This window comes from Musa acuminata, chromosome BXJ1-4, assembly GCF_036884655.1.
Source record: "Musa acuminata AAA Group cultivar baxijiao chromosome BXJ1-4, Cavendish_Baxijiao_AAA, whole genome shotgun sequence".
Classification (NCBI taxonomy): domain Eukaryota; kingdom Viridiplantae; phylum Streptophyta; class Magnoliopsida; order Zingiberales; family Musaceae; genus Musa; species Musa acuminata.
Window position 1 is genome coordinate 27392867 of NC_088330.1, and position 25962 is coordinate 27418828.

The following is a 25962-nucleotide window of genomic DNA, read 5'->3' on the forward strand; positions in this document are numbered from 1 at the left end:
CTCTCCTTTTAGGGTTAGCGTATGAACCTTTTCCTACTCCATCAAGTAAGAGTTGTGTAGCCCTTAGCTTTGTGATTACCCTAATCAACTTAAGGGCTACCCTAATCCTAGTTTTACTAGGATTGAGGTTGAGTTGAGTAGATTTGAATCTAGGCTTGGTCTTAAGTTCTTGGCTTGAGTTCGGCCAAGTTGTGAGGCTTTCAAGGCTCAATAGAGGGTTGATGAGCTTGATCGTGATCATGGCTCCTCTAATTATGCAATTTGCATCCTATTGAATCTCACTTCAAAGTTGAAAAAATGCTGCTATAGTAGCTTCTTCGGAGAACTATCTTATCATACTTAGTCTTTGCCCTTTGCATCTGATTCAGAAAACAACTTTGATGCCTCGTTAAGTAGTAGTAGATTTCCTCTCAATGATAGTGTCTTCTTCAAGGAGCTTTTCTTGGCTGGTTTATCACAAATGGTCATCGAATACTCGTAACATCTTTGATCAATGAATCATTCATCACTTTTGCATGCTTGTACATTGACAATATGTTTTACCTTGGTTTTATATATTTTTGCTTTAAAAAAATAAGCAATGATAGTTTGCAGTGCTGTAGTGCGATTGCTCACCCTCCCTACCAAGTAAAACTGTCCCAAAATAGCTCTGTTTTTGTATGTCATGGCCTGTTTTCTATATACCACAATCACACGAAAAATGCCAACCATCTCAATACCCGGAAACTCTTTGAGTGGCACTAGGGGGGATAGAGATTCGTGGTACTATTGGGAGTTGATCGGTAAACATAAGTTCATATCGACACATGGTGAGCAATCATTCGTGGACTTACGATTATTTCTTTTGTCTTTTTAAATCTTTGCTTTCTCTTTCCTCTCTTTTCTCTCTTACACTCAAAGTGCTTATTGAATTTCCTGTAAAGCTTTTCTCTTTGCGAGATGTCGGGACTTATCCGTTGCTTATTTTTAAACTAATCAACTTTCTCCTTTTACATATCCTACAGGACCTAAGCGAGGTTGCAAATTAGTTGACCCTTTGTGGATATATATTACAATGGTGCATCATGACTTAGGCAATCCCAGATAAGTTCAAAAAGTTAGTGCAATGGTGTATCACAACTTATGTAACTCCAGCTAAGTTTGTGACTTTGCCGCAAAGGTGCCTCACGACTTAAGCAATTTTAGCTAAGTCCGTGATAGGTTACAAAGTCTTTAATTAATAGCAACATCTCATTCGGCTCATTGTCTAGCATCGAAGGCTCAATATTTATAATTGAGTATATCTCCATGTAAGGTGGCAACTCAAGTTGGCATGTATTATCTCCAATCTGCTTCAAGATATTAAATGATCCATATAGGAATAACTATAGCTTCTTTCCTCCTTTCGGCTATGCTTTCCCAAGGTGTAGCTAAGTAATGTCTCCTTTATAGAATCATCCTTTGACATAAAGTCAATCATGTTGTTCTTTATATTTTTGTTGGCTTTGTTGAAGTTACCTCCCAACTTCTTTATGCACCTTGTAGATATTCTCTAGAAATTTGTAGGCTTATTGTGTTCCATTATTTTTATTATAGGGAGATGACTCTAAATCGATCATAAACTATAAATCAAAATATCTTTGGGTTACATAACCTAAGCATACCTTAAACGGTGATTTGTTAGTGAAACTATACACTACCCAATTGAAAGTAAATTGAAGGTACGATAGACTTCCATTCTATGTCTTTAGATGTTAAGAGTTATATCTTCGAAAGAGATGAACTATAGTATGGTTCAATGCTACAATTTGGTCATCAATTTACAAATGGAAGGTTGTGCTCTTTTTCAATTTAGTGTCTATCATAGTCACAGAGAACTTTGAAAGATGCTCAAGAAACACCCATCATGGTCGGACAATGGAACTCAAAAGTCCAAAGTGTGGCCACACATGTAAAATAACAATTAAGCTACTCCTTCGATGATTATCTTTTCACAAGGCATGAGTATCACTTATTTGAGAACCTATTGACCCCTATAAAGAGGTAGTTGTGTCCCTATCTTGTCATAGATATGAGCAATAGAGTGTACAATTTTAATTTTCAATCGATCAAATTTGAAGTGCTACAAAGGACATGCCCCTAGACAAACCAAGCTATATCTTATTGCTTCAATGCCAATAAACATGTAGTTGTAGGTTTATCAAAGTCTTATTCACACCAAAGTGTCTTATGACTATTCATGGGATCGCCTTCTTTCGGTACACAAAGTTAAATACCTTTATAGAACGATCCTTCTTAAAGTATGAATTTCAAATCAAGTCTTACTTTGACCTTCTCTATGATGTCTTTGAATTATGGGTCTCCCATGTACATATTTATATAATCTTCTTAAAAACTAGTTATAACCTACACAAATAAACAATGACTCATAATTAGGGGGGATAACATGTCATGTAGCTTATTTTAAACTCTCTTTTTATACTTAGTTACTAAGTTAAATTGCTACAATTTAGGTTGCATTGGAAGGTATTAAAATAGTCAATAGTTGGTATAGATAATCATCTCATTCCTTAGGAGATATATATGTCAATGTTTGATTGCTTAATGTAACGTAAGTAATTCTTCGTTATATATCAAATAATTCTTCTAAGATCTTTGAAATGTCTTGGAGCGATATGCCATGGGACAATTATCTTACATTAAAATTGCTAGTCATAGGTGCCCTACAAGTCAATCACGTGAGTGATGACATGTGTGACATAATACGCACTTTTTTTACTTATTATTTATTTGCAATGAAAATTGGATCATGATGAGATCATGATAATAAAATTGATTCGTCTTTAAACATATATCCTAAATAATCTCGGTCATAGGTCACTTGAGAGAGACATCGAGATGACTAGATAGACTGGTGTGATGTATATTCATCCATATGATGGAGGCGATTGATCTTATAGCTACTTATGTGGGGACATTAGGGATACAATGCAGGTGCTCATTGGAGAATGAGTTCAATAATTGATCCGCTCACAGAATGCTAGATGGTTGATGATATATCATTGCTAGATAACGATTCTGTCATCCTAGTGGTATATATGATTCTTAAACTTGAGATACCAAGGATGTCCTGTATGAGTATTCCATTCTTTAATATTGGACTTATAGGCTTGAAAGTTCTAGATCTAGCACAACAGGTTATCGGGAGTGATAACCAATCTCACGAGGGTTATTAAGTATCAATAAAGGATCATCCACTCTCGATGTTATGAGAGGAATATCCCATGTATTCTTGCTCAGGTAAATCTCTAGCTAACGTCATTTAGATTGAGAGAGAAAGAGTTCTTTGAGAGAATCCGATTAAAGCGAGACTCGAGTAGAAATCGTATGAGATTGATAGCACTATGCTCGGTATAAGATCTCTTAGATATTGGATAGATAAGAGACTATAGATGGGAGAGGATGAAAGAGGAAGAAACCCGCGAAATTGAAAACTGCGAATATAAGGAAGATCGTATTTCCTAAAACCTATAAATCTATGGGAGAGGATGAAAGAGGTCAACTGTCCTCCTCTCTAGTGGTGATCCATATGACAGGAGTTACGAAGATGCTGCTCAAATCGATGTTCAAATCTTCTTGTTGCATGCACCATGCAATCAAGAAGTGGCCGACCCTTCTTACTGCCCACACACCCCAAGTAAGGGCTGCTAGTTGGGGAGGAGAATAAAAGGTGATAGCCAAAAGGGGTCTAGTTTGTGACCCTTTGGTTTTCTCCTATTTATAGAGGTTTCCTATTAATTTAACCCTAATAGATTATGCTCTATTGGGTACTGGATCTCCATCTAACTACCCAAGCCTCTTAGATTAGTGGATTTCTACCCAATAATCTCTCACTAGCTTTTCTTGAATCTTATCTATAGGATATAATAATTCATGGGCTTATTAGATATCCAATAAGATAGGAGCTCGAGCTGTAGGGAAATCCAGGGGCGACATCACATATGCAGTGGAAGAACAGAAAGAAAAATCCTAGATTTCCATAAAAAGGTTTCATCGTCGTACGAAGATTGATGCGCAAAAATCGTAAAATAAAAAATCATACATATAAGAAAGATGTATTTTACCTAAGGAGATCATATATCCCTAAAATCCTATAGATAAGTAGGATATGATGAATGAGGTCAACTGTCATTCTCTCTAGCGGTGATCCACACGGTAGGGGTTGCGAAGATGCTCCTCAAATCGCTACCCAAATCTTCACATGCCCCAAATAGGGGCTACTAGCTGAGAAGGAGAAGGAGAGAGGAGAATAGAAGATGACAGCTAAAAAGGCCTAACCTATGGCCATTTAGTTCTCTCTTATTTATAGAGACCCTCTATCAACTTAACCCAAATGGATCATGCCCTATTGGTACTGGATCTCTATCCAACTACCCAAGCCTCTTAGATTAGTGGGTCTCTACATAATAATCTCTTATTGGCTCTTATTGGATCTCATCCATAGGATCCAATAATTCAAGGAGTTATTGGATATATAATAAGATAGGGGCTCCAACGGATATTATTGAATCTCAGATTTTGATGATAAATCAATTGATGAGTTTACGATCTAATCTATATTTTGAGTGGCATAGGACTAACTTCGATCAGAAAAGGCTAATCGATTAAAGTAGAAATAATCAGATGTTGGGTTGGAGTGAACATGTTAGAAGATTAGACATCGGTTGGAGGATCGATCGACGTACCGGTAGAAGGACTTCATGTTATGAATTTGGGCATCGGGCCTAAGGATCAGACGTTACGCGAAGGACATCGGCAGTTGCGGGAGGTCAACATATCGATTGGGTAATACATCAAATGAGGACGATGTGCCGAAGGATTGGACAAAGCGCCGAATAAACCAATGACATGCCTAACAATATAAAATTCTAGTATTGTAATCAGTTGTCTTAATTGGATGTAGTTAGGTCATAATTGAGTTAGTTTCATGTGTAACCATGCTAACTCAATTAGGGGCCATTGGGCTTAAGTTAGGACTATTTTGGGCCAAGTGGAAGGCCCATTCGGTCACCCAAGGTTAGGTGGAACCACCTATGAGTTGGAAAAGTCAAGAGAATACTTTTCCAAGTTATCAGGTAGTGGTACTGCCTAGACACAGTCTCCCAGACCGTGTCAAGCAGTGGTACCGCCCAATATCAGTGTTGCAGGCGGTGGTATCGTTAGGACCCAAAAAAACCCAGGATAATACTTTTTTTGACTTTATTTTGAAGTCATTTGGGGTCTATAAATACCCAAATTATTTTGGCTTGGAAGAGCATGAAATTGAGTAGAAAAGGAGAAAATATACTTAAAAAAAAAGTATTGTAATATCTCTAAAGTTAGTAAGTCTCTTCCTTTTAAAGTTAGAAGGTTTTTAAGGGAGGAGTGAGGTCTAAAAGAGAGAGGTGTAAAGGTTCTCTCCTGAGTCTATGAAAAGGAGAAAGAGTTGTAAGAGTAGTTGATATTCGCCGTTGAAATAAGATTGGTAGTGAAAGCTGGTGGCCTCGAGTGAAGGGGAATCGGGAGTAGACATAGGTCGGGATGACTGAACCACTATAAAATCTGATTTGCATTTACTTTATGCTTTTTATTTACAATGCAAACCGATTTCTTACTCTCACTACGCTCATTGTGCTTTCGTACGTTTTTAAGTTAAATATCTTTCCGATACGGCTTTATTGAACGAAGTTTTCGAATCGATGTAAGTTTTACGAAAGTACTAATTCAGCCCCCTTCTTACTGTTGATTTCGATCCTACCAATTGGTATCAGAGCTAATATTTTTTTGTTTGGTTTAACACCCAAGAGAAATGACTTTAACCGACAATCAAGAGGGTCTTTCTATCACTCATTCTCCTATGTTCAATGGGACGAACTACATATATTAAAAAACTTGAATGCAAATTTTCTTGCTTTCTATAAACTTCGATTTATATAATATCATTAAAAATGATTTTCAAAAGTATTCTAATCCAATGAATGAGTGGAATGATTTAGAGAAGAAAACTTTTTTTTTAACTACGAAAGCTATGAATGCTTTATTTTACGCTTTAGATAAAAATGAGTTTAATTATATTTTGATTTGTAAAACTACATATGACATTTGGCACCCTCTTGAAATTACACATGAAAACAGAAGTAGAGTTAATGAGTCTAAAATAAATCTTTTGATGCATGATTTTGAATTATTTCGAATGTAGCCAAGCGTAACTATTGTTGACATATGCACCCGTTTTACAAATGTCATCAATAGTTTAAAAGCTCTTGACAAATATTTTTCAAATCTTAAACTTGTTAATAAAGTTTTATGATCTCTTTCTAAAAATTAGGATTTGAAAGTAACTACAATACAAAAGGCAAAAGACTTAAACAATTTTTCGCTGGAAGAACTCATTGGTTCATTAATGACATATAAAATGACTTGTATGACACATGATGAACTTGAGAACAATCTTCCAAAGAACATGAAGGATTTGACACTTAGAACAAAAGACGACGAATAAAGCGAAAGCTTAAGTGATGATGACCTTAAACTCCTCACAAATAAATTTAAAAGATTCATAAAAAAAATTAAAAAATAAAAATAAACTTAAAAAAAAGAAGCAACCAAAGAAAAAGAAAGTATTCAAGGAAATTTGGGACAAATTAAGTATATTGAAGATGAGGAGCAAACCAACAAAGACAAAGTGACGAACTATACCTTAATGGCTTTCGATGACAAGGTAAATGACTCAACCAAAACTCCTTTGCATTACAATGAATTGCTTGATGCTTTCTATGATTTATTTAATAAATTTAAATTAGTTAGTAAAAATTATAAATTATTAAAAAAACCATGCTTCTTTTTTTCATAAATTTTAAAAATTAAAAATTGAGCATGATAATTGCATGTTAACCTTTTGCACTTAATGTGAAGAATTAGTTTCATCCAAAAAAAAAATTTGTTATTAAAAAAAATATTAAAAAATTTTAAAATTAATGGCAAATATTTAAATATGATTCTTGCCAATAAGAGCCATATTCGTAGAAAAGAAGAAATTGGCTTTATGAGTAGTAACACTCAAAAAAACCAATCACATTTGTTAAAAGACCTACATTACATATTACCCCTAAGATTAAGTATAATTTTTATAGTAGACATAATCATTTTACATATAAATATCCATTCAAAAAGTATGGCCCACACAAATTAGTTTGGGTTCCTAAATGAATCATAAATGACCTTATACTAAAAATCTAGATAGATCCAACCATAAGGGACCCAAAGTCAAATAGGTAGCTAAAGGAAACCCACATTTCTTGTAGACATATCTACAATTGAAATCGTAGAGCAGAAATAAAATTTTGATAGTGGATGCTCAAGGCTTATGACTGGAGATCCAACACACTTTACATAGCTCACTAACTGAAATAAAATAATTTTGATTGAAAATACTTTATGTTTAATGAAATCATGCTTAATGATTTAATGATTTAATTTTGCATGATGATTTGAAGTGTTGATGATTTTTGCGATGAATCTTATTTTTTGGTTTTAAACATGATGCATGGTTTTAACATAAAAAAAGCTTAGGCACGCTTGTATGAAATCAATCACATGAATTGAAACAACTAAAAAGAGGAAAGCATTTTTCTTGAAAATTTCTTAATCTCTATCTTATTGAGTTTTTCAATAAGAGATCGATGAATTTATGTTATTTTATGAATCTCTTGAACTATGAAAGTGATTTTGATAATTTAAATTTGAATAACTTTTTTCCAAATCTTTCACTTGATACTTGAGATTTATTCTAAATGAATCAATATCTTTTATCTCCTATGTTTCCTTTTCATTATTTACAAAAGGAGAAGTATCTAAATGAATCATGATTTTTTCTTTTGAATTCTAGGAATTATAACTTGAAAATTTTAATATATAAATCATGATCTTGACAACATGAGATTTTTTATATATGAATCAAGATCTTTTATTCTCCTATGTTGCTTCTTGCTATTTACTAAAGAGAATATCTTTTTCGGAATTTATGACTTAAGATTTTCCTTTCTATTTGATCTCATAAGATTTTTTCATTTTTTAAAGAAGATAAAAATGAATAATGTCTTGTGGTATTCACATGATATTTGATATTATATTTTTTTTGACATGATTTTCATTATGTATAATTCTTTTATATTTATGGTTATATACTTTATGTGATGCTTAGAGAATTGATGTAAAGGGAAATGAATTGCACCATTATATTATTCCTCCCTTCTTCTTTTTGACAATGACAAAGGGGAGAAAGAAAATTGTTAGTATTTCAAGAGAACCAAAATTGCTAGCTTGAATGTTAAACTTAAGAATAAGCATTTTAAATCTCTCAAATGCATAAATTCTTCTTATACATTTTTTGGATCATGATCTTGATTTCTCGATTTTTATGACTTGAGTTTTTCTTTTGAATCAAGATCATTTCCTATTATTCCTTCTATTTATAAAAGAAGAGATTTGTTAAAAATGACATATGGTCTTTTGGTATTCATGACTTGATCTTTCATCTTTAATGATTAAAATTTTGATGTAAATTTATCTTTGTTATGATTTAAAAATTGATGTAAAGGGAAAATAATTATAATATTTTATTCTTTCCTTCTTTTTGACAATGACAAAAGGGGAGTAAAACTTGCTACCTTACTCATCTCAAAAGAGAAGCAAAGATTGATATTTTGCACATTTCAAAGAGAGGAAAACTTGCTTGCTTGTACATCTAAAGAGAAGCAAAAAATATAAACTTGCACATCGCAAAGAGAGGCAAAACTTACTAACTTGCTCATCTCAAAAGAGAAATAAGAAGTGCTATCTTGCACATCTCAAGAGAAGCAAAATTTTGTTAACTTGCACATGTCAGAAAACTTGTTAGCTTGCATGTTCTAAAATGATGTAAAACTTGCTAATTTACTAGCTTGCATTCTGTTTCAAAAATTTACTAGTTGTACTTCTCCTTTTTATTGATGACAAAGAGGGAAAAGGTATGATGATGATCATGCATGGTATAATGAAATTTTATTATGTATGATGGTTTAGATGCAATACTTAAACTTATGATGTAGGTAATGATATGATGTATTATATATAATTTATGATTGAAATTATGGCATGTTGATAGGGGGAGTTTAGTTTAAACTCCGTCATCAATTGGTTGTCATCATAAAAAAGGGGAAGATTGTTAAATCTCAGATTTTGATGATAAAATCAATTGATGAGTTTACGATATAATCTATGTTTTGAGCTACATAGGACAAACTTCGATCAGAAAAGATAAATCGATTAAAGCAGAAAAAATCGAACGTTGGGCTAGAGTGAACATGTCAGAAGATTGGACATTGGTCGACGTGCTGGTAGAAGGACTTTGTGTCATGAGTTCAGATATCGGGCCAAAGGATTGGACATTGCACCACAGAGATCGGAAGTTGTGGGAGGCCAACATGCCGATTAGACAGTATGCCAAAGGAGATGATGATGCACCGAAGGATCGAACGAAGTGCCGGATGGACCAATGACATGTCGGACAACATAAAATTCTAGTCTTATAATCATTTGTCTTAATTGGTCGTAGTTAGGTTGTAATTGAGTTAGGCCAAGTAGAAGGCCCATGACTGTTTTAGGCCAAGTGGAAGACCCATTCGATCACCTAAGGTTAGGTGGAACCACTTATGAGCTAGAAAAGTCAAGAGCATACTTTTCCAAGCTATCAGGCGGTGGTACCGCTAGACTGGGTGGTGGTACCACCCAGACATAGTCTCTCAGACTATGTTAGGTGGTGGTACTGCTAGGACCCGGGATGAGACCCTTTTTGGCTTCATTTTTGAAGTCATTTAGGGTCTATAAATACCCTAGTTATTTTTTCTTAGAAGAGCATAAAATTGAGTAGAAAACGAAGAAAATATACTTGAAAAAAAAGTGTTATAATCTCTTTAAAGTTAGTGAGTCTCTTCCTCCTAGAGTTAGAAGGTTTCTAAGGGAGGAGTGAGGTCTAAAAGAGAGAGGTGTAAAGGTTCTCTTTTGAGCTTGTGAAAAAGAGAAAAAGTTGTAAGAATAATTGATCTTTGCTTATTGAAAGAAGATCGGTAGTGAAACTGGTGGCCTCGAGTGAAGAGGAATCGGGAGTGGACGTAGATCGGGATGACCGAACCACTATAAAATCTTATTTGCATTTACTTTATGCTTTTCATTTATATTGCAAACTGATTTCTTACTCTCACTACACTCGTTACGCTTTCGTATGTTTTTAAGTTAAACATCTTTCTGATACGACTTTATTGAACGGAGTTTTCGAATCAATATAAGTTTTATGAAAACACTAATTCACCCCCCCTCTTAGTGTCGATTTTGATCCTAACATATATTTCATATCTGAACCTCTACTTATCGCAATGCCTACCATATGTGTGTGACCCTTTAGGTCCAATATCAAGCTGGCCGTGAGTCATACCTATTAGAACCCATTTTGGCTCAGTGAATTATTATATCAACTACTAACGTACTAGGCCACTACATCGCAGTCTCCAAACGATACAGGGGAATCTAATCCATTGGACCTATTTGGACTCAGTTACTGTATACCTATAGTGTTGGAAAATCTTAGGAGGCGACATCACATACGTAGCAGAAGAACAGAAAACAAAATCCCTAATTCCCAAATATGTGTTCGTCATTGTACGAAAATTGGTGCGCGCAAAATCCATAAAACTTAAAACTACGTAAATGAAAGATTGTGTTTCATAGGGAGATCGTACATCCCTGAATCCCTACCGATCTCTAGGAGAGGGTGTAGGAGGTCAAGCGCCCTCCTCTCTAACGGTGATCCACACAGCAGTGCTACGACAATGCTCCTCAAAACTCCAGGCCTGCTATCTAAGGTGGAGAGAGGCAAACCAAAAAGGCTCTAGCTTATGAACCATTGGTTCCGTCCTATTTATAAAGGTCCCCTATCAACTTAACCCTAATGGATCCTACTATATTAGGTATTAGATCTCTATCGAACTACCCAAGCCTCTTAGATTAGTGGATCTCTATCTGATAATCTCTCATTGGCTCTTATTTGATCTCATCCATAGGTTCCAATAATTTAGGGGCTTATTGGATATCCAATAAAATAGGGGCTTCGGTAGATATCTCATATCTGAACATCTACTCATCGCAACACCTACCATATGTGTGTGACTCTTTAGGCCCAATATCGAGTTGGTCGTGAGTTATACCTATCAGAACTCCCTTTAGCTCAATGAATTATTATCTCCATAATAATTCACTGGACGTACTAGACCACTACGCCGCAATCCCCATACGATACAAGAGAATTTAATCTATTGGACTTATCTATCCTTAGTTATCGTGTACCTATAGTCTCTCATTTATCTAATATACTAGAGACCGTATACCGTATACCTATAGTCTCCCTAATCGGATTCTCTCGGAGAAATCTTTCTCTCTCAATCTGATTGACCCTAGCTAGGGATTTATCTGAACAAGAACATATGAGATATTCCTCTCATGACACTAAGAGTGGATAATCCTCTATCGACACTCAATAGTCCTTGTAAGGTTAGCTACCACTTCCGCTGACCGATTGTGCTAGATCTAGAACCTCTAGACCTATAAGTTCGGTATCAAATAATGAAGTAATCATACAGAACATCCTCGGTGTCTCAAGTTTAAGGATCAGATACACCACTGGGACTACAGAATCACTGTCTAACAATAAGGCATCATCAACCATCCAGCATTCCGTAAGCGGATCAATCAGTGAACTCAATCTCTAATGAGCACCTGTATTATATCTTTAGTGTCCCTACACCAGTAGCTATGAAACCAGCTGCATCCATCATATGGACATGTATACAACACACCAGTCTATTCGGTTATCTGGATGTCCCTCTCGAGTAACCTATGACCGAGATTATTTATGATCTATGTTTTAAGGCAAATCGGTCTCATTATCGTGATCTCATCATGATCTGATTCTCAGCACAAACCTATGAACATCACAAAACATTCAAGCAATAGTCAATATAAAGTAAAAAATGTCAAAATATAATAATAAACAAAAGGACTACGTGTCAAGTCATACGTGTCATCACTCACGTGATTGGCTTATAGGGCACCTATGACTAACATATAGTCCCTCATCCATCTAATAACTTAAAGGTTGTATACCGGACATGGTGCTATTAGACTCATACGGTTTCTGCTCGAGTCTCACTCTAATCAGATTCTCCCAAAGAACTCTTTCTCTCTCAATTTGAATGACCCTAGCAATGGATTTGTCTGAGCAAAACATGTGAGATATTTTTCTCATAACATCGAGAGTGGATGATCGATCCTCTTTCGATACTCAATAGTCCTCGTAAGGTTGACTATCACTCCCGATGACTAGCTATGCTAGATCTAGAACCTCCAGACTTATAAGTCCAATATCAAAGAGTGAAGTACTCATACAAGACATCCTTAGTGTCTCAAGTTTAAGGACCAGATATACTACTAGGACTATGGAATCATTGTTTGACAATAAGGTATCATCAACCATCCAGCATTCCGTAAGTGGATCAATCAGTGTACTTATTCTCCAATGAGCATTTGTATTGTATCCCTAGTGTCCCCACACGAGAAACTATGAGACCAACTACATCCATCATATGGATGGGTATACAGCACACCAATTTGTCCGGTTATCTTGATGTCCCTCTTGAGTAACTTATGACTGAGATTATTTAGGATCTGTGTTTAAAGGCGAATCAGTCTCAATATCGTGATCTCATCATGATCCGATTCCCATTGTACAGATCTATGGATATCACAATATATTCAAGAAATAAGTAATATAAAGTGAATAAATATCAAATAATAATAATAAGCAAAAGGACTGCATGTCAAGTCACACGTGTCATCACTCATGTAATTGGCTTACAGGGCACCTATGACTAACAATCTCTCACTTAACCTAAAGTCAATCACCTCTTTGTTTGATCCCCATCAAACCCTAGTGATGCTCAAAGATAATATGAGATAATGGCTTTGTCAGTGGATCTGCGATGTTATCTTCAGATGGAACTCTTTCCACTACTACATCTCCTCAAGCCACAATCTCTCTAATAAACTGGAACCTCCTCAGAACACTTCTGATGAGACACATTTTCTCTCATTTGAGCAATCGCCCCGTTGTTATCGCAATATAAGGGAATCGACTCCTCGTTGCCCAACACGACTCTCAGATCTGTGATGAACTTCTTCATTCGAACTCCCTCCTTTGCTGCCTCTACTGTAGCAATATACTCCGCTTCTATGGTCAAGTCAATAGTAGTGTCTTGCTTAGAACTCTTCCAGCACATTGCTCCTCCATTCAGGGTGTACACATACCCTAAATTCGAGTTGCTATCATCGACATCAGACTAGAAACTCGAGTCTATGTAGCCTTCAACCCTGAGGCTACTACCTTCATATGCCAATAAAAGATCCTTAGTCTTTCGTAAGTACTTAATGATACACTTTACTGCTTTCTAGTGCTCCAAGCCTAGATATGCCTGATACCTGCTCGTGACACTTAGAGTATGCACTATATCAAGCTTAATACATAGCATGACATGCATGATAGACCCTATCGCTGAGGCATAGGGTATCCTATCCATGTTCGCGCTTTCTTTAGGAGTCTTTGGGATATACTCCTAGAAAGTGATATCCCATGTTTCATCGGTATAAGACCTCTCTTAGAATTTTCCATGGCAAACCTTTTGACAATGGTGTCTATGTACCTAGACTGGGATAAGCCAAATATCCTCTTGGATCTATCTCTATAGATCCGAATCCCCAAGATATAGGATGCTTCCCCTAAGTCCTTCATGGAGAAGTGTTTGAATAACCAAGCCTTTACTATAGATAGCATTTCCTACATCATTCCCAATGATCAGGATGTCATCTACATATAACACCAAGAAGGTGATAGTGCTCCTACTTACCTTCTTGTACACACAAGGCACATCTTCATTCTTAATGAAGTCATAAGATCTAATTGTCTCATCAAATCTTATGTTCCAACTTCGGAAAGTTGCTTTAGTCCATAAATGAACCTAAGCAACCTACATACCTTATCTGGGTAGTCCTTGGACACGAATCCCTCAAGCTATATCATATACACCTCTTCCTCGAGGTTGCCATTGAGGAACGCAGTTTTCACGTCCATTTGCCAGATCTCATAATCATAGTGTGCTGCAATAGCCAATAGAATTCAGATGGATTTTAACATGACAACGGGTGAGAAAGTTTCGTCATAGTCAACACATTGCCTTTGATGATACCCTTTATCCACTAGCCTTGCTTTATAGGTCTCTACGTTTCTATCTACTTTAATATTCTTCTTAAAGATCCACTTGCAACCGATGGATACAATACCCTTGGGTGCATCAACTAGGTTCCAAACCTTGTTGGAGTACATGGAATCCATATCAGAATTCATGGCTTCTTATCACTTCTCGAAGTCTATACTCGTAATAACGTCCTCGTAGGTTTGAGGATCAATATCCTTAATATCTTCTCCTCTAATATGTTCCACATATCTCTTAGGAGGATGAGATACTCTACCAGATTTACGTAAAGTCAAAACTTGTGTGTTAGGTACCTGAACAGACTCGGTCTGTGGAGTGGTGTTTAAGTTAGGTTCTCCAACCTCACTCAACTCTATCAAGCTCTCATTGTCTTCGCCAAGAATGTGTTCCTTCTCAAGGAATATCGCTCTCTTAGCTATAACGACCTTTTGGTCCTCGGGATGATATAAATAATACCCATAAGTTTCCATAGGGTATCCCACGAACTTGCATCGCTCCATCCTCGATTCTAATTTATCAGGATTGTATCTTTTAACGTGGGTAGGGCAGCTCTAAATCTTAAAAACCTAAAGATCAAGCTTCTTCCCTTTTTATATCTCATATGGTGTAGACACTACCGATTTAGTTGGAACTCTGCCAGAAGGTAAGCTGCGATCTCTAGGGCATATCCCCAAAATGAGATGGGTAAGTCAGTGAAACTCATCATGGGCCGCACCATGTCTAATAGTGTACGATTCCTACTTTTAGATACAGGATTGAGCTGAAGTGTATAAGGAGGTGTCCATTGGGATAGAATCGCATGGTCCTTGAGGAACTGGGTGAACTCTGTACTTAAGTACTTACCTTCTCAATCTGATCGAAGAGTCTTGATACTCTTTCTAGTCTGGTTCTCCACTTCATTCTTATACTCTCTGAATTTCTCAAAGACCTCAAACTTGTACTTCATAGTACACATGTCCATACCTTGAGAAATCATCAGTAAAAATAATGTAACCACATATGACATGAGTTGACATGGGTCCACATACATCACTATGTACGTGTTATAATAGCTCAGTAGCTCTCTCTCCAGTTCCACTAAAAGGAGAGTTGGTTAGTTTTCCACGAAGGCAAGACTCACAAGTTGTAGATGATTCATAATCGAATGGATCTAGATATCTAACCTTTAGCAACTTTTGGATCATTCCCTCATGGATGTGACCTAGCCTACAATGCCACAAGTATACACTGTTCACCTCATCTCGTTTCCTCTTGGACATATTTACATTCATGATATGTGGAGTAGTGTCTAGCGTAAACAAACCATTATGCAATGTTCCTCTCATGATGTTCTCATCATCTAATAATATTGAATAACTATTGTTCTAAAAAATTAATTTATATCCACTAACTATCAAACATAAAATGGAAATAATATTTTTGATAATAGAAAGAATAAAATAGAATGCATCTAATGCAATAATAGGTCCATCAGGCAGATGTGGGGTGACCTCGCCACAACAACCACTATAATAACTTTTGCTCCATTGCCTATTTTGTAGTCCATCTCACCTCTCACCAATCTCTTAGGTCTTGCTAGAACCTGCAATGAATTACAGATGTGATAAGCACTACCGGTATCCAATACCTATGTGTTATCATAAGATTCTAACAAATGAAGACTAATCATGAATGTTAAAATAGCTTTTGTTTTGCCCTCTCTGTAAGGTACTCTTTGTAGTTTCTCTTCCAATGCCCATCTTTGTCGTAGTGGAAGCATTGACCTTTGTCCTTTGTTGGGTCTTTTTTAGCAACCTTTGCTTTACCCGGTCTGCCCTTGCCCTTGCACTTCTTAAGGGACTTTTCTGTTTTCCTTTTCTTTCTGGTCGCACCAATATAGAGAATTGGCTTCTCTTTCTTAATAATGCTCTCTGCCTCCCTCAACATATTGAGGAGCCCAGGGAGAGTCACATCAAGCTTGTTCATATTAAAATTCATTATAAATTATGAAAAAGAATCTGATAGGGACTGAAGCACAAGATCCACACACAAGTTATCTATCCTCCAGGACCATTCCTAGATTTGTAAGTTTCTCTATCTACTCAATCATCTTTAGGACATGATTTTGAACCGGTGTCCCCTTACTCATCCTAGTGCGGAAGAGGCTCTTAGATATCTCATATCGCTGAGTCCTTCCTTGTTCCTCAAACAATTTACGAATATGTAGGAGAATATATCTGACATCCATTTTTTCATATTGTTTTTGTAACTCAGGAGTTATGAAACCCAACATATAACACTGAGCAAGAGTGGAGTCATTTATGTACTTCACGTAGCGAGCGATCTCATCCTCGCTTGCCCCTTCCTCAAGCGTTTCATCACTGTATCAAGGATATACATGATTTTCTCTACCGTGAAAATAATTCTCAAGTTACGGAGGTAATCTATATAATTCAGACTAGTGAGGCAATTGACATCAAGTATGCCACGCAAGGGATTTGAAAACGATATTTTCTGAAAATAAAGATGAAAATAAATAACATACAGATTTTACAAAATAAAATCTGGTATGGTTGACTACCACTCCCGATGACCGACTGTACTAGATTTGGAACCTCCATACCTATAAGTTTGATATCAATGAGTAGAGTACTGATACAAGAATGTCTCAAGTTTAAGTAATGATATTCATACACCATTGTAATGACATAAATATCATATATTTTACCCTATAATATCTAAATAATAAAAACATAATTAATTTTATTCTTTTTTTATGTTTATGTCATTGCCCATTATGTAGATTGTTGCTGCTAACGTTGTTTTGATCGTGACCGCATTACCCGAGGCCATGGTGAAGCTTGGATTTATCTTGACGGTCATAGTGACTGACTCGACACTCTGCACACTATGGTTCAGTCACTATGGCAGTGTGCACCCTCGACTTGACATAGGTTACCCCTCCCACTCCAATTTTGGCATCCTGGATTTGTTGCACCTCACTCGTAGCACTCTTAACAGGAATAACTATCCTCTCTTGGTGCCACAGAAATCTTTATGTGGACCATTTCTATCGTGTCCGGGCAGTTGGTATCACTTGTTGGAGCCACATATCATAGTTTTGCAGTATCTCGTGGGGTATCAAACTTTCTGTTTCATGTAACATCTGTATGAACAATAGGTGTTGGAAAAAAGAGAAAAAAAAAAGATAAGTGGACTAATAAATTCATTGCTGCAAGCAAGCAAAGTAAAACAATAGGATTGACCTAAGCATAATGAAGTACAGAGTAATAATTGCGCCTAAGAAAAAGAACCGTACAAACAGTTGGGACAAACAGTACACATCTACAATTAAGAAAAATAATCGTATAAACAGTACACATCTACACAGCTGGGTACAAACAGTTTACATCTACTACCGAGAGACAAAAAAAATACGCTGATGAAAACTTAAAAGCTTCCTTTCCAGATCCGTTGGGAAGGCATATTAAAAAAAAAAATAGAAATAATGCTATGTTGATGCCCTACAATATATGGAAGGATTATTGTTTTACATTATTGTTGGCGCCCTTATGGAAAGGCCACAGATTAACCAAGCGTTCAAAGACTCCTGCACTCTTGGAGAAATAACCTGAAAAGGCCTGGGGAGTTGCGGGGGGTGGGAAGTCCTCTGCGGGCATTGCAAATGGGTGGATCATTTTCTCAAACTGGTCGAGTGTCAAGTAGGACCCTGCTTCCTGCAGCCTCTCAGGTCCCATTATGGGGAGAGTGTGCTCTTGATGAAGCAACGCGGCATCCCCATCATGACTCTGCATTATAGAAGAGGGGAACTTCAATGAGTTAGCAATTTTTTCATACATGAGAAGCTCAACTACATCCTTGAATAATTAGTATTGCTTCCTGGATACACCAAAGGAGATTAGCAGATTACCTCTAGAGGACTTAGATCTGCACCTCGACTGAATGTCATCTCCATCCGAAACCGTTTTGGATCTTCTAATGCCACCTGAGATTGAATGATCATAATTAATGCAAAAATATCACATTGATAATCGTACACACGCTCTGAGATTCAATGAAGCATGTCATGGGCATTAAGGATGAATGAATATACACACACTTCTGTAAAGTTATTCTGCCATCCCGACTGACATATTGAAAAGTGATGACTGGAGTCCACCTGGGTGAATATAGATCCTTCTATAAATACCTGAGAATTGTATAAGTTTCATATATTTTTACAGGGAGGTTAACCAGTTGGCTGACTGGCAATTTTTGGCCATCACAGGCATGACTTGGCTCAAACACTGCATTAGTTAAAATTTTGGACTTTCGCCCTATATATTCTTTGTATGCGGCATTTTGCTAGAAAACCTTTTTCATAAAATCATCCTAAGAACAAATACATAATCCTAATAGTAACAGATTCTAATCAATATTAGACTTTCTAACAGCTCTGTGTGATAAAGAGTTTAAACAAATGCTGATATTTCATGGGATATCCATTATCTTGTTCCAATTGCTATGGATGCCAGACACGGAAGTAGAACCAAGAGACATGTTGCCATGTCTGTTATCTGCCAGGAGTTCCAAGAAAAGTCTTAATACACTCAAAATACCTACTGTTGAACTCAACACAAGGAGTAACAGACATCAGAATGAAAGTTCCTACTGCATAAATATTGAGCTTTTAGTTTTGCCTATATAAAAGTTTATTATGTAGAAAATTCCAGAAAGTAAAATGTAGCATGTGCTAAAGTCATTACTTTGGTAGCATCTATTGATTCCTGTCAATAAAATTAAATCAAATAGGATTTCATCCTATACCTTTACTAATGTTTCCAAGGTCTACAGGTGATTTATTCGAAGAATAAAACAAAAAAAGGATTCAAGTACTTGTTTTGTACTCCACCAAATAACAAAGGTCATCATTTTTGCTAATCTTTAATTTTTAAGCCTTATCAACAGATTCTGAAGGACCTATGACATCTCAAACTAGAAGAACCCAACATGAGAAAAAAAGGACACAAGAAATCCCAATGCGTTAATCTTCATGGAAAGGCTATCCTATTCCATTAAATCAAGTAGGTACACAAAAGCATATCAATTTTGACAAAGAACTTATATACCTCAGTATTCTCAAACATTCTCAGGACTATGTAACTCATGTAGTCAAGTTCCTTAGTTTTGAATACACGCTCTAGCGCGCTAGTGCAAACAAGGCTATCCTCTCCTTGAAGGGTCTCATCCAGATTGCAATAGCGAAGTACATTCATTAGAGAATGTATATGAGATTCCTGTCATAAAATTAATGTAATAGTTAGATGACATATATGACATCAAAGGTGACAATGGATGACCATGAATAAAAACAGAGCACACACCAGGAATACCTGAACTAAGTTGTCTAATGTCTACCACTTCACTGATATTGAGATTTCTTAAACATTATAAATATCAAAAAGCAAAATGGTAATCTCATGGCAACATTGCAGTACCGATTTGTTTTTGATATTACAATACTGATACAGAACTCGAATATAAGCAAGTCCTTGTATGGTACAACTAGGTCAAGAAGCTAAAAGGTGCAATGACTGGTATATGACATCAGTAGTACAGTACAATTAAATCTGACAAGGTTAGGTTAAAACTTGAGATAGAAAAGGGGGAAAAAAAGATCACAGTTGCCAAGGTGCTAACCCATGACAACAGGCGCATATACAAGGGCCTGCCAACATGATATTGCAAAACTAGGTCACAACTATTTGGAGTCAGTTACATGAAGTTTTTTATGCCTTTTTAATCCAGATTTATTTCCAAAAGTTCAATCCAATTTCAGTCCATTCTAGACCTTATTGGTGGATTTGCCAGAAATTAGCCAGAAACATCCAATGGACAGGAATGAGATTTTGATGAATTGGAAAACAAAAAAAATATTAAAAAATGGTGAAGTGTTTGACTTCCCATATTCATTTCTTTTACGTTAGTGTGTTCCATATATCATCAACTAAAAAAAAAAAATCTGTACATGGTAGATCATCATCTTTACTGCAGAATGATAAAAAGATTTCAACTCAGTATTCTAATCCATTATTTAACATAAAGAATAAACAAAAACCTTTGTAACTCATTTTATTAAGATAATGAGAATGCACAAAAAAAAAGAGAAGTAAAAAATAGTAAACAAAGTAAAACTTTAGTTTGCTTCTTGGGAATAGAGCCCATTAAAAAGAAATAAGATCAAGAAAAAAAAATTCATTTGCTTCTTGGGATTGTTGATCCACCTGGAGAACTACCACTAGGTAGTCCTAGGAAGCTCCTCAGCATCAGGATTGATATCAATGATTTAACATTGGTTAGAAAGTTGGAGAGCCAAGGCCTAATAAAAAGCCAAAGTTGACTCCTCCCAAACTGTTATCCAAAGGCAGTACACAAAGGTAACTCCTTTCCCCAACCAACGTGGGAATAAATGTGATCCAATCAGTATAATAATACAAAGGTGACATACCAATTACCAACTTGTATTGCCCAATACCATATAATATAATGCAAAATAACATTACCTAGACCTAACTGCCTATGTCCTTTGATGAGTTTAGAAAATGTCTATCATCATGGTAGCACTAACCCTCTACTCCTAGCACTGTAGTAGAACCCTAGATCCAATACAAGGGCATACCTAGTGCACAAGGTTCTTGCCAAGTCTAAGGAGGATCAATATATGCAGCCTTACCTTTAAATATTTAAAGAAACTATTTCCATGATTGCCATCGTCTCCCAAGTGGCAAGGAAGCAACCTTATCATTGTACCAAAGCCCACCCTCAGAACCCTAGATCCAAGCTAACTAAAATTTCTTTGTCCAAAGTGAAGTAATACCCTAGTTCTTATGATATTAAAATATTTATACACTGAGAAGAGCGAACTTGAGTCTCTAGAGCCAAAAAAGAGAAAAAGAGGAAAAAGAGGTGCAGCTAGTGCATGAGAAAGGTCAATGCACACAACTTTACCATTGTAAGTTGTGACTTAAACCGTTGCCATTATGAGGTGCATGAGGTTTTTGTGACTCAATCCTCTAGTCATCCAGGTTGCAAAGGAGCAGTCTTACAATAGTAGCTCACCCTTTATTAGCACCACAGAACGAGAAGAATTAATCAGTCTGAAGCTAGCAGTCAATAGAGACCTCACCTTGGTGAAACCTGTGTTGGCAATGACTCTTAACTACCATAAACTAAATTAGATATTGAACAAATTAAAATGGATGATGCACAAGCTAATATTAACTTGACACAGTCCAAGAAAATATTAGCATATATAACTGAAGTAAATTGGAAAAAGGCATGTACCCACCGATGTGAAATAAAGTCTTGTACGAACATGTCGTTCAGGTGTTTTCACATTGGCATACCTGAAATGGAATGGAAAATTGAGAATGCTAAAATAATTCAAAAGATTCTATGATACTGAAAAGAGTTTATGATAGAAACTTTGGATCTAAGCGATATTTGGTCTCTCTATCATCATCATCATCTTGGTCTAGTGACTTTTCACTTGTTGTGCTTGATCTTCTTGGATCTTCATTCTTGTTCAGAGACCTAACTTGGTATTCTGTCTCCTCCTTCCTTGTCTTGGCAAACGTTGATGTTGGTGGCTCCTGACTGCCTTTTAGTTCCGCAACACTAATTGCTTCTTCTCGAGTATTACGCAGATCAATTAAGATTTTACCCAACAAACGACGAGCAATCTGAACTAAGAAAATATTAGGTAATCACACATATAAGAATTTGTAGCATTTGAAGGAAATGGCACAGCAAACCAGATTTTTCAAACTAGCAGAATTCATCTATAACATGCATATGCTGGTCAGGATTTTGCTAAACAGTGATTGCTTCCTCTGCGATGTATCTTTTTAAAAGTTTTGATTTTTGTATTTATTTTGTTCTCGAATCACCAGGCCAGATAGCTCGCTGTCACCTCAAAATAAAAAGAAAAATCATGCTGATCCATGTAAGTTGACCAGCAACAATTAGACCCAAAGCAATACCACCATGAATTGTGCCGGTGAATTATCAATGCCACTCTTGCAAATCCACTTTGATAAGGATAAGCACTTATTTTCCCTTTCTTTCCCTCAATAAAAGTGTGCCTTGGCACGTGGCCAGGAATATTGTTCACATAGATTTCCTAGCAGATTATACATTGCTTCAACAAAGTTACTCTTTCTATCAAAACTCGATATCTTTCTAGTCTTCATTTTAATGTTTGCTACAAGTTATTACCGATTTGCATGTACAGGAATATAATGTCCTTTATTTTTCTTACCATCTAATTGTTGATTGTTTCCAACATGTGAAGCTACTTTCATCAGCAGGCTTTTTTTGGTGAATAGAGAAATAGAAAAAGAGCAAAAAAGGACTTTCGAAAAGTAACTAGCAGACTTAGCAGAATTGCTTTGACACAAGGAGTAACTCCTAGGAATGAAGGTATTGCACCTTTGTATGCGCACGTGGACAATGGATTGATACCATCAAAAGAATAAATGTGGGCTCATACTATTCACACATAATGTGAGAAAAGGACTCATTCATGAGCCACGGGAAGTTCGTCGCTCCACTTCTGACTTCATATGGTTCAATTGACTGGGAACAACGGTAACTTCTTTCCTTCAGCTCTATCTCCCCATCTGTGAAACCTTCATCTATGATCTTAAGGACAACTCCTTTCTCTCATTTTATAGATACCAAGTACAAAAAATTGAAAACTACAAAATTAGAGAAAGATTACAGTTATATTAAAGCAAATCAATCAGCTACTCTTTCCTTCTCCAAAAAAGATTAGCTTTCACATTCAGTTTGAAGAAGAATGTTCCTTTCTAATGATACATTGGATAGAATTTAAACCTCTCAAAATCAACTCTATATCTAAGATTTAATAGTATTCCAACAGCTTAAGCTAGATTACTGTTGTCGTTAATCACGTTTATAATTTATACTGGTAGGAAAATAGTTATAATTGATACTTAGGTTAAAGTACAGATAGGATGGAATTTGTGGCATTATCATTCATATCAATTTCTAATCAGCTTCTAATGTAGGGTTGGTAGACAGAAGCCGAGGGAGTGTTAGAACCCTTGCATATTCTAAACTTGGGGTTGATCTCTTTAGGGGATCGGCCTCCTTGGAACTCTATAGGGGTTCCTCCCTTCAAGTTGCTGCTCAAAGGCTGCAGAAAAGATTCATCTATTGCTTAAGAAAAGAGAAGGAATATATGACTATTTATAGGGCTTCTAAACCCCAACTCCTAATAGGACTCCTACTTAAGACTCTTACTTCTAACCAACTCCTAATAGGACTCCTACTCAAGACTCTTATTCCCTTACAACTCCTAATTCTTCTCTAAGAAAAAAAACTCCTACATGAATGTCCCTGTCAATTAGGACTCTCCTAGCTAGAGTCCTAACAGAATGTCCCTCTCAATTAGGACTCTCCTAGCTAGAGTCCTAACAGACCCGCCCTCTTCAAATCAGCCTTGTCCTCAAGGCTGAGATTCCATGAACTCAGGGAACCGGGTCTTCAGCTCCTCATATGGTTCCTATGTGGCGTCTTCAAGTGGTAGATTATTCCAATGCACTAGTACTTCAGTAGAGGGATGTCGGCGACGCATCACGATCCTGCGATCGAGGATGGCTTGTGGTTGGGCTTGAATAACTCCATCCTCAGTTGTGTTGGGCAGTTGGATCTGGGGTGACTCATGTTCTCCCAACTTGGGCTTTAGGCATGATACGTGGAAGATAGGGTGAATTTTGGCATCCTCAGGTAATTTAAGTCTGTACGCCACGGCTCCAATACGCTCTGTGATCTGATAGGGCCCATAAAAACGTGGGGATAGCTTCATGGAGGCTCGAGTGTTGATAGAGAGTTGCTTGTATGGTTGTAGGTGAAGATAAACCCAATCTCCCACTGAAAATTCTCTTTCACGTCGTCGTGTGTCGGCTTGCTGCTTTATTCTGGCTTGAGCGGTAGAGAGATTATCTTTTAACAGTTGTAAGAGTTTGTCCCTATCAATCAATTCTTGGTCAACCTGATCTACCTTGGCCGAGCCAATTACATACTTTGGAATCACAGGGGCTGGTCGACCATACAATGCTTCATAAGGGGCACATTTTGTAGAGGAATAATATGTAGTATTATACCACCATTCGGCCTAGGGAAGCCATTTCGCCCACTCTTTTGGTCGGTCGTTAGCAAAACACCGGAGGTACGTCTCTAAGCACCTATTTACCACCTCTATTTGGCCGTCAGTTTATGGATGATACACTGTGCTCATCTTGAGTTTGGTGCCTTGTAACTGAAATAACTCGGTCCAAAATTTACTAGTGAAGATCCTGTCACGATCACTTACGATGGACCTTGGCATCCCATGCAGTTTAACAATATTTTCTATGAAAATTTGGGCAATACTAGCAGCAGTGTAGGAATTTCTCACAGCACAAAAATGAGCATATTTCGTAAGTCGATCAACCACCACGAGAATCGTGCTTTTACCTTTGGAAGATGGCAGCCCTTCAATAAAGTCCATGGAGATGTCAGTCCACACTGAGTTTGGTATGGGTAGTGGTTGTAGCTTCCCTGGATTTGTCACAGTTTCACCCTTATGCTGTTGACATACATCACATTGTGCCACATATTCAGCAATAATTTTTTTCATCCCTCTCCAATAAAAATTTTGCTTCACTCTTTTGTAGGTTCTTAGGAATCCAGAGTGCCCTGCTGAAGGTATGGAGTGCATTTCATGCAAGATGATTGTGATGCAAGGGGAGTCAGGTATAAGCACAATGTGACCTTTGTAGCGTAGATCCCTCGAATCCCAGCTTGTTCAGGTAGCCGTGAGAGTGCATCTGCAACAACGTTTTATTTCCCCTTTTTGTAAATAATTTCATAATCAAATCCAAGAAGTTTGGTTACCCATTTTTGCTGCTCAGGGGATGATATCTTTTGCTCCAAAAAGTACTTGAGACTTTTATGGTCAGTTTTAATTTGAAATCGCCGGCCAATCAGGTAGGGTCTCCACCTCGTTACTGCGTGTACAATGGTGAGCATCTCCTTATCATATACTGACATGTTTTGATAGGAGGGAGATAATGCCTTGCTAGTGTATGCGAGTGATCGACCATTTTGCATGAGAACGGCTCTAATTCCGACTCCAGATGCGTCGGCCTCAATGATGAAGGGTCTATTGAAATCTGGTAGCGCAAGCACCGGCATCGTTGTCATGGCTGCTTTAAGTTTGTCGAAGGCAGCAGAGGCTTTGTCCGACCATTGGAAAGCATCTTTTTTCAGTAAAGAAGTGAGTGGTGCACTGATCTTCCCATAGTCCTTAACAAATTTTCGGTAGTAGCCCGTTAGTCCAAGGAACCCCCGCAGTAATTTCACGTTTGTAGGTTTCGGCCAACCTTGCATTGACTCAATTTTTGTTGGGTCTACCGCCACTCCTTCTGATATTATATGCCCAAGGTACTCTACTTTTTGCTGGAGAAAGCTGCACTTTGGTTGCTTAACAAAAAGAGTATTCTCCCGAAGGATCGTCAAAACAATCCGTAAATGCTGAAAG

At 36.8% G+C, this 25962-nt stretch overlaps 1 protein-coding gene across 5 annotated transcripts in view; it reads right to left on the reverse strand.

The window, feature by feature from the left end:
* Nucleotides 1-17679: 17679 nt before the first annotated feature.
* LOC135584213 (inositol hexakisphosphate and diphosphoinositol-pentakisphosphate kinase VIP2-like) overlaps nt 17680-25962 on the reverse strand; it is a 94753-nt gene continuing 86470 nt past the window's right edge. For all 5 annotated transcript variants that reach the window (XM_065171481.1, XM_065171487.1, XM_065171494.1 and 2 more), the window contains 5 exons: nt 21840-22096; nt 21703-21760; nt 19484-19651; nt 18286-18360; nt 17680-18163 (listed from right to left, as the gene is read on the reverse strand). In XM_065171481.1, the coding sequence (XP_065027553.1) occupies nt 17897-18163; nt 18286-18360; nt 19484-19651; nt 21703-21760; nt 21840-22096 (825 nt within the window). In that variant the 3' untranslated portion in view covers nt 17680-17896. The remainder of the gene's footprint in view (nt 18164-18285; nt 18361-19483; nt 19652-21702; nt 21761-21839; nt 22097-25962) is intronic.